General features: G+C 31.9%; 1 protein-coding gene across 1 annotated transcript; it reads right to left on the bottom strand.

The window, feature by feature from the left end:
• Positions 1 to 41: 41 nt before the first annotated feature.
• Positions 42 to 6,852, bottom strand: LOC129797907 (ubiquitin-conjugating enzyme E2 G1). Its single transcript, XM_055840787.1, has 3 exons — positions 6,685 to 6,852; positions 6,067 to 6,169; positions 42 to 1,472 (listed from the first exon to the last, which is right to left on the bottom strand). The coding sequence occupies exons 1-3, from the start codon at positions 6,728 to 6,730 to the stop codon at positions 1,115 to 1,117; spliced, it is 507 nt and encodes a 168-aa protein (XP_055696762.1). The 5' UTR covers positions 6,731 to 6,852; the 3' UTR covers positions 42 to 1,114.
• Positions 6,853 to 9,476: the final 2,624 nt, after the last annotated feature.

Raw genomic sequence — 9,476 nt, 5'->3', positions numbered from 1 at the left:
AGACAAAAATTGCGATCTCAACTCATACATGTCCACTTGAATTTGATTGATTTTTTTTTTATTAAAGATCAATTATGAAATCCATATTTTATTATACATTACCTAAATTACAAATTAAAATAAAAAGATTATTACTTTTTCTTGCTGTGATATTTGTTGTTTTTCTTTTCACTTAAAATGCATTTTGACAATCATTGAAAATAAATGAATTACATGAAACATAAAGGTAGATCATTAAAATATTTTTTTTGCTTGATTTTTTTTTTTAAATTAAAATCTTGTTCATGAAAACACAAAATTCTGCAAGAAAGAAGATGTTTGGAATTGTAATAAATTGGTACAGTTTTTGCCATCTCCGAATCCTTGGTATCTCATTTTGGTGGTTTGAGAGCGAATATTTTTACTTTTTTTTTTTAAGCAAGAAATGCAAAGTATTTTATTCTCAACGTATTGAGAAAAAGAATGAATTAGGAAAAGCTATAATAGGATCCGGAGATATTGCTGTTTAGTTGTAAGCACAAAAAAATAAAGTTGAAAAATTGTGTCCGGAACTTTGAGAAACTTATTTAGATTTTTTTTATATATTTGAAAAAAAAAGAAAATATTTCTAAAAAGAAAATCTGCCTTCAACCGAGATCATAGCAGACACAATTTGTTTGCACATTTCACGTCCAAGGTCTTCAAACTAAAATCTTTCCTTTTTTTATGTATATTACCTTAGAATTATTGTATTTTTTTTAAGTTTTTCATTTTTTTTCTTTTAAGACAAATCCAAGCTTTACAGATGATTTTCTCTCATTTTTTTTATATTCTTGCTTTTACATTATTACTATTATTATTATATGTATATTACTATTGTTTTTTTTATTTTTCTTCTATTGATGTTTTTTTTCTTTCATCAAAAAATTTTTTATTAGAGTAATTTTTTTTCTGCATTTCTATAATAATATAATTAATAATAATACAATAATAGTAGCAATATTCTCATCTCGTTTTTTCTTTATCTTCTTTTTTTATTATTTCATCTCATTGTTTTCTCTTTTTTTCACCATCTTCTTTCTCATATCCATAAATTGTTGTTGTATATTCAAAATATTAGTATTTCAATAAATTCCTACGAGCTATCCTCTTGCGATTTTCGGACACATCTAGCCACTTTCCTTTTGAATTCCGGATACGCCTCTCGCCACTCTTTGGCCGCATCTACATTTGCTGGGGACTCGTCATTTGGATCAGCCAACATTGATATTACAGATATGAGAATTGTTTCAACTGTATGAACTGGCAGCCAGCGCTCCGATGCCTTCTCATAGCCCCATTTGTCATCGCCTGGCTCGTGGAGGATACTTATGCAAACATCACCATTCTTCTCAATATTTGGATGCCAAATTTCCGTTACGAATTTCATACGCGGCGGCCGCAACGGATACTCTTTCGGGAAGTACAGGTGGGCCTTAAAGAATCCACCCTCGCTGAAATTCAACAAACGGGCACAATGTCAAGACTAAGCCAAAATTATCCCAATTTTAAATTTTTATATTACTTTCCCATTGATTCGGTCTAAGTATTTAAAGGATAGACTTGAAATTTTGCTTTCTATTTATTTTGGCGACCGTAATCTAGGCAAAACCATTTTCACCGGTTTTTGCATACTTACTTAATAATCATAAGTGGTTTTAATATGTACATATAGGGTCGAAGGAACACCTCTTCGAAAGGGAACCCCTATTAACACTTTTCTTAAAATATTTAAATTTATTTAATGCATTCAATAAAATCTAAGTAATAAAACGTTTTTTCATTAATCTGCGTTTTTCGATAAAAATATGTGTTCGAATTTCGTATTCCAAATGGTACAGAGTAGGGTGTCAATAAGTCCTGACACGAGTTCTTAAAGTGTCAATTGGTGTTCCTTTCACTATATGTAAGGAAATATCGGTTAAACAGGATAACACCCAATTCTCTTCTGATCTTTACCAGAGCAGACGGCAAATTTTTGAAACTCTCACTCACACCCTTTACCGGTTCTCAACCGATTTGAAACGGGTTAATAAATCTCTCAAAAGATCCCCCAAAATAGTTTTAAAAGTGGTAGGATTGATTTTCAGATAAAAATTTCTTATCAGTTATGAACCGGTTCATTATCGATTCAAAACCGATTGGAACCAGTTAAGTTTTATAGGAAATTCCAAGACCTTTCCAACGACCCCAAACATGATACCATTCGCTTGACAAATGCGCTCTCTAGTGTCATATTAACCTTTGACCTTGAAAAACTGTTATTAGGCAATTCAACGCTATTTTCGTACAGTCGAGTTCCTCAATTTTGAACTCCTCAAATTTGAACGACGGTTTGGATTCAAAATGTAAAATATGAGGTTATGTAAAACAAATTTAGCATGGAGTCTCAATTAGAACTATTTTTCTCTAGTGTTTCCTCAATATTGTCGTATTATATTAATTTCCTCAACAAATTTCACCTATTTAACAACAAATTCCATTGATAAAATTCTCTAAAGTTATTTTCCTTAATTTAGGAAAAGTGAATTTTACATGAATTCCGTTACGTTTTTGAAAATATTGTTCAAATTTGAGGACCCAGCGAGCACACTTATGGCCTCTATACATTGGGAACAATTTTCGTCAAAAATTGCTTTTTTGAAGAAAATTACCTGCAGTTGTGTAGGCAGAAACGTCAAAATTCTGTCAAAAATACAATTTTTGACGAAAATTGTTCCCAATGTGTAGAGGCCTTTAGCTGAAAAAACGTAGCGTTTTCAGCATATTTTGGCTGAATCGATTAGCAAAAATTTGCTGACTGATCAGCAGTTGTCGAACAAAAAGTGCTAACCAAATATATGGAAATGGCACTGAATCGCCAATTTTGTTTCAAGGTTAGCACAATTCAGCTGAAAATATATATGTTTTCAGCTGAATTGCAATCGGTTAGCATTTGGTGCTCGCTGGGGAGTAATAAATGTCATCTACACCCCCCAAATGTTCAAATTTGAGGAACTCTACTGTATATGGACGAAATGTTTGCCTGGATAATCTCTAACATATCCAAAAACGAAAAAAAATCGCACGACGCGTATTCGAACAATCCAAAAAAACATGGTTTTGGAGGGGAAGGGGAGGGTTGGGAGGAAAATGAGGGGCATATTAACGATCCTTGGGTCGACTTATGGGGCGTCCCCCAAGGTCTCAAGTGTCTATCTCTAACCGTTTGGCCTCTAGAGCTGATGGCAGCCGGACGGACAGACGGACAAAAAGCGTGACGACATTTCTGACGTGAAGATTTGTTGACAAAAGTGGTCTCCGGGGGGTGGAAGGTGGAAATTTTGGGGGGTGAAAAAATCGAGGGATTATATATACTGCTCTCTCCGTAGATTTCGAGCAGTAATAAGGTACTCGTTGTACGTACTGAAGACCTCGCGGGTGCGAGTGACCGTGGTGTCACATATAAGATTTTTATTAATATTAAGAAAAGCCGGAGAGAGAGGAATATAGTATTCAAAATTTCAAATGGAATATCACGTGTGTTAGAAAGAGTACACTCTAGTGGAGTGATACTATGAGTAAGGTATTACTGTTCGTATTAATTGCTTTCTGAATCGTATTACAGTCAAGTCGAGCAATTTTCCATGCATTTCAACTGTGATTCGGTCAGTTTTCGAGCGAAGCGCGAGAGAGAGGCATGATGAAACACTTGCTATTTTTTTTTGGTATTCTCGCAGTTCAGAAAGTATTAATGTTAATATTAATCTTATATATGTGACATGGTCCTTTGTCAACAATTATTTACATCGATGTTAGAGCAAGGCAAGAGCAAGTCTTGGATAGAAAGGAGGCTTCCGGAAGATGAATTGCTGCTCTCAAAAACTCTTTGTTCGTGTTCTTATAATCGGCTTCAAAATCGAAAACCAGCACAAGAAACCCCGACAGGGTTTCATATTCTTCAAGTTAGAAAAACATCCGAGACATGCAAGCTAGGAGAAAAAACTTCTATATGGAAAAACGTAAAACGTGGAAATTCGTGTCCTGCCTTCATATATGGAAAAATTTCAACAGACTAGAGTCCAAGAAATCAATCACATCCTGGAAGAAAAGCTTTCATGACTTGGAAGACGGAAGGCAAAAACATAAATAAAGGAATTTTAGTATTCGTTTCACAATTTTCAATATTAGAAAAATATAATATCGAGTTCTTCACAGTTATTTTCTAATCGCAGTTTCGGTGGCCCTTTGTAGATTGCCACAAAATATTGTTTTAAGAATTAAAAAATGACAGGAAAATAAAAATAATAAAAATACAAGCACTTATTTACATAATTTTTCAAGAAAATCGCGTGGAAAATATGATACGAGTCACTACTATAGATTTTCATAAATATCAAATTAACTTAAATCAGGTTATCGGCCACCGCGAGAGGTAGTCGGGAATAAATCTACGGCTAATCAGTAATTTGCTGATTACACTGATGTGTCTGAATACGAAAACAGCTTAGGAGTTTTTTGGAGACTTTTTTAATCAGCTAATTCAGTAATCAGCTGAATCTCTGAATTGACCTCTTAATCTTATATGTGACATGGTCATGAGCTCGACAATTCTGTTCTGCTTTAGAACATATTAGAAAAACTGCTTGTAATTTGGGACAGTGTGTAATTTTGGACATTTTAATTGTAAAGTTGGACACTACAAATAAATTAATTGGAATTATGGAATTTTCATTGAATATTTAATGAATAGTGTATATCATCTAAATATTTATTGGTTTTAGAATATATAAATATTAAATTCGTTTTATTTTCAATATAATTTGATTTAAAACTGACTCTTGTTGAAACTGCAGTAAATATTATTCTACTCACGGTTTTTTCTCATAAAGAAGAGAAGTTACTTGATTAGTTGGGTGAGTTGGGTTCTTAAAATGGACGAAAACTCCAGTCAAAAAACTGTAGGATTTTTTTGCTACAATTTTCCGTGCAGTTTTTTGCTCACTGTTTATCGTATGTGCGTTTTATTTCTTCAATTTTCTTATATTATTTTTACCTAGTGTCACCAAGTATGAGGTAAGGTAATACGCTAATTGAGAATTTGCGCAAGAATTGCAATGAAAATACGTAAATTAACGAAATACGGTGAGAATTTTACTGTCAATGTGATTCTGTCCTTACTTCAAATTGAATATTTACATTTTACAGGGGAAATTGGGAGTTCGTCGCGGGTGCTGGTCCTTGGACATTGATCTGTCGTAAAAGGACTGTACCCTTACCCGAAAGGAATTAATCTCCCCAATTTTCTTACGCATAACACTTTGATTTAAAATTTTTGAATTTATTAAGACCTTGTTATGAGATAAATCTGAAAGCGTGAAAATCTTTAATTTTAGTGTCAAAATCCAATCAAAAAGTAAGAGCGTAAAAGTCTAATATTTTATGTAAAAAACTCAATAAATTACTTAAAATATTTAAAATTTAAGTTATTTTTTCTTGTAAAAATTCTGATAATACAATTGCTATCCCTTTATATTATTTTCAATTGTATTGTATTTTATGTATTTTTTTAATTTAAAGTAAACTGATTACCAGTTTAATAAATAGATAATAAAATGCTTATGCCAGAGAATTGTGGAACCTTAAAAAAATATCAAAATATAATTGAAAACATTGGAGAGAATTCTTTGAATTATTCAAACAAAAGAATTAGTAATATAAAGATAATAATTCTTCCTTGTTTAGAAAATAAAGGAAAAGGGAGCAGATGAAATAAAAACAAAATGTTGATTTAATTAAAAAATAAAACGCTCATGCCGAGAGAATCAGACTCACTAAATCAAATCCTAAGTCCCATTGTGATTCAAGTGATTCAATAAAGAAACTCTCCGGAGAGGAGTTTAAATTTAGAACGGATGTCGTTCATACTAAAAAAAAGTCTTTTGAAGATGAAAAGCTCCCGAGAACGAAAAGCAAAAGTAGGGTTATGTGAGACGGAATGTGTGGCGATGAAGCTTTTCCATCCCGAATCTGCCCACGGTAAAATTTTAACAGCTCTAAAATACTCACTAAAGTGTGTCCGGAGGTCCAATAATAAGTACTTCCCATCGAAAGATGTCATTTTCATCAATTAATCCAGCTGAAAATCCCTCCACAGGATTTTTATTCAGCTCTGCAAAAAAAAACAAATAGAAAATTATTGCTTTCTGCATTAGTCATTCCGAGAGTCGGAAAATGACCTTTCCGGCTATTGGGAAGCTCATTTGTGATTCTTTTGGACACTGAGGAGGGCAAAAGTGCCTAAAGCGGTGTCTTAATTGATTTTTTTTCTCGGATAATTCAAAAGAAATTGAGAATGAGTCAATGGTGCCCCTTTTTCATTGAGCGAAATGGTCGCACATTGAAAATGACGACCGATATTGATTTTTTGTCTTCAATTGATGTCTCATGGCTTTCTTATCATCTCCAAGCACTCCCAAATGGCATTTTGAGTGCAAAATGTGCCCTTGAGACTGGAAATTTCGAGAAATTGATGAGATTTTTTCTATTAATGGAGTTTGAGACATTCCGAACAAAGCGAACCCAAATGATTCCGACTCCACGCACCCATCACAATTTCATTTTCATTTTTGCACACAATTGAGCTGCCCTGGACCAGGGCGATTGGTCAGCAATTGCACCACTTACCAGCTAATTGCTTTTTTAGTAATAGTGAAGATTGAGGCTCTGACATTTAATATAAAATACCCGGACAATTTTGTCGGAATAAAACTAGAAAATCAAGCGTGTGTCACAAAGTATTTTGCAGACCGAGAATTTTGTAAAAACTTCGAGAGGCTGCCGAAATGTCAAATCGACATATTGTATTTTGCTAACTTCACTCCGTACAAGTGTGACAAATTTCACACTTTTTCATAATTTGAATTCGAAAGCACACTCTTAAAGGGGGAGATATCTCCCGTCTGACCACTTAAACATATACGCTTATATTTATATATATAAGCTTATATATATATATATATAAATTTATATACATATAGTCAGTTGGATCAGCAATTGTTGTAAGTAACTTAATCATCACTTCATCAGCAGTTCGTCAGTTAAATCAACATTTGACGTAACTTCATTTTTGCGATTTTGAGATAAATACGTATTTGGAATCAGCGTAATTTTGTTTATTAAACACACTTGAGAAAAAGAAACTTTTATAAGTCCAATAAAAATTATTTTAAACAAAAATTATCGTAAGTGTCCTTAATTGAGAAAAATTGATTGCGTTGGATCTTAACAAATCATCGTCTGAGTGCGTTGAATCATTTCAGGAGTCCTTACGGAAGGTTTCCTGGCGTGTTTCTTCCTGATCGATATGTCGATACTAAGTCCTGTCCCATTGGCTTTCTGAAATTTGCGGGTGACATGGTAAACTGTGGATTTTGTGTAATTATTTCTAATTCAGTCCGACCGACGCAGAGGGCTTCAGTAATGGTCACTCGGCGATTGTGCTCTTCACTTTATATCACCATTGCAATTTTTTCTACTTATAAACTATCAGCTAATGGACCTAGCTTGTAAGAAAGCCAATTAGCGACATCTATTGAGCAAAGGAATGGCCGCCAACAGACCTTGAAGTCAGTCTCAATTTAAAGCACGCACCCTGTATTTCGTTGTAATGTTTATATCTGTGCGTAATTGTGATTGATAAGATTGTAGGAATCTACCGAATCTACAAAATTTTCTTTAAATGTCTTCCAAATAAAATAAGTTTTAGTTTTTTAGTAAGTAATCCATTCTTATTCATCGCCCAGAAATTCAAGCCAAGAAAATGAATCATCTTTCCATTGTTTTTGTTAAGAATTATTTCAAAGAAAATTTTATGATTTCTGTATTTCTCTATAAAAAATGCAAAAATTACTTGTATTTTTTGAGTTGTTATTATGAAAATGGAAACAAAATGCCAACATTGAACAATAAAGTTTATTTTCGTCACTAGTACTTTTATCAGTTCAATAGTAATATATTCTAGAAAAGTTTTCAAATTTTCTTGTATATTTTACGTTTCTTTTTCAGCTACAATTTTAAGACGAGTAATTCAGTCAAGATCGTCATGTAAGTGTAAGATCAAATTTCCAAATTCTTATGAACAATAATTTAAAAAAACGTAACGGAATTCATGTGAAATGTACTAACGCTAATTCAATAAAGAGAAGTTCAGAAAATTGAGAAAATTTATCATATTAAAATGCAATCCTACATGCAAAACTTTCTTCACGTAACACCAAATTTTAGATTCTGAATTCAACTGCTGTTCATATTTGGGGATATTTTTTTGAGTCCAACACACCTATTAATTTATTATTAACACAAGACGAAATTTTGCTAAGAAAAAGGAATACATTGAGTCAAAATCGGTACTCTTTACTATGTATTTTTCGCTGAATTCTTATATTTGTAAAATATGTAATTATAAAATAGTAGATTTTTTTAGATTCTACAGCTGCGAACTCTTTCTTTTGTTTTCAATTAAGAAAAGTTTTAAATATATTAATTTATGAAGTAACTCTGCAAATAAAAAATGGTGTTTTTCGTTCTAACTTGGAATTCTAAAGTTATTCTTTTTAAGAGAAATCTTATAGATCTTATTTTTTTTATTAAAAAAATCCATTTCACCTCAAATTAACATAAAGTTTCAGGAATTTTTATTTTAGGCGTTAGAAGTGTTAATTATATAATTTATTTAACACTTTAAAATCCAAAGTGGAATTTACTCCAATTTTAAGTTTAGAGCTGCATAGTAGGAATTCCATTCAATATTATGCTAAAGTAATAATACGAATGTATAGAGAATTTAATTAGCTTTCGTTTAGTGGAAAAAAATAGTTGATAACTTCTCTATTATTTAAAAAATAGAGAATAAACTAGAAAATGGGCGTAGAATACGAGATTGGCGTAAAATGTCACCTTTTTTATATGGAGTTGGCATCAGAAATGGACATTTGAATGGCTTATACTACATAACCTAAAAAATGTTAACATTTTTTGAGTTTGTGTCACGATTCGAAAAAATTGCAAAAAATACTTGAAAATGGTTAAAAGATTGATTAAAAATTAAACAATGCAAGACCTAGAATTGTTTTTAAGTGATACTGTAGAGAAAAATATAAGGTGAAAATTCGCTTTGCGCCTTGTTTTTCTTTTTCGAATTTCTCTTGGAATTTCACATAAAATTTTCTTTTAAAAAAAGTGCAAACTATATACGAGAATTTGAAAATTTTACAAGAAAATATATTGATATGAGTCCTAAAATCCTTGCCAAAATGCTAGGAAAAAGGAAAAGCAATAGAAATGGGTTTTTTCCTACAAAAATCTGTAAAAATTCACCTTGGCATTTTTTGTAAATTTTCAGAAAATTTATATAAAAATTACGAGAAAATGAGAAAATATTTAATGGTAAATTAATTGAGGCCCTCGTAGCAAAAAAA

The sequence above is a fragment of the Phlebotomus papatasi genome, chromosome 1 (genome assembly GCF_024763615.1).
Source record: "Phlebotomus papatasi isolate M1 chromosome 1, Ppap_2.1, whole genome shotgun sequence".
NCBI classification, from domain to species: Eukaryota; Metazoa; Arthropoda; class Insecta; order Diptera; family Psychodidae; genus Phlebotomus; species Phlebotomus papatasi.
The sequence above is the reverse complement of the archived record's forward strand: the minus strand, read 5'-3'. Positions and strand labels throughout refer to the sequence as shown.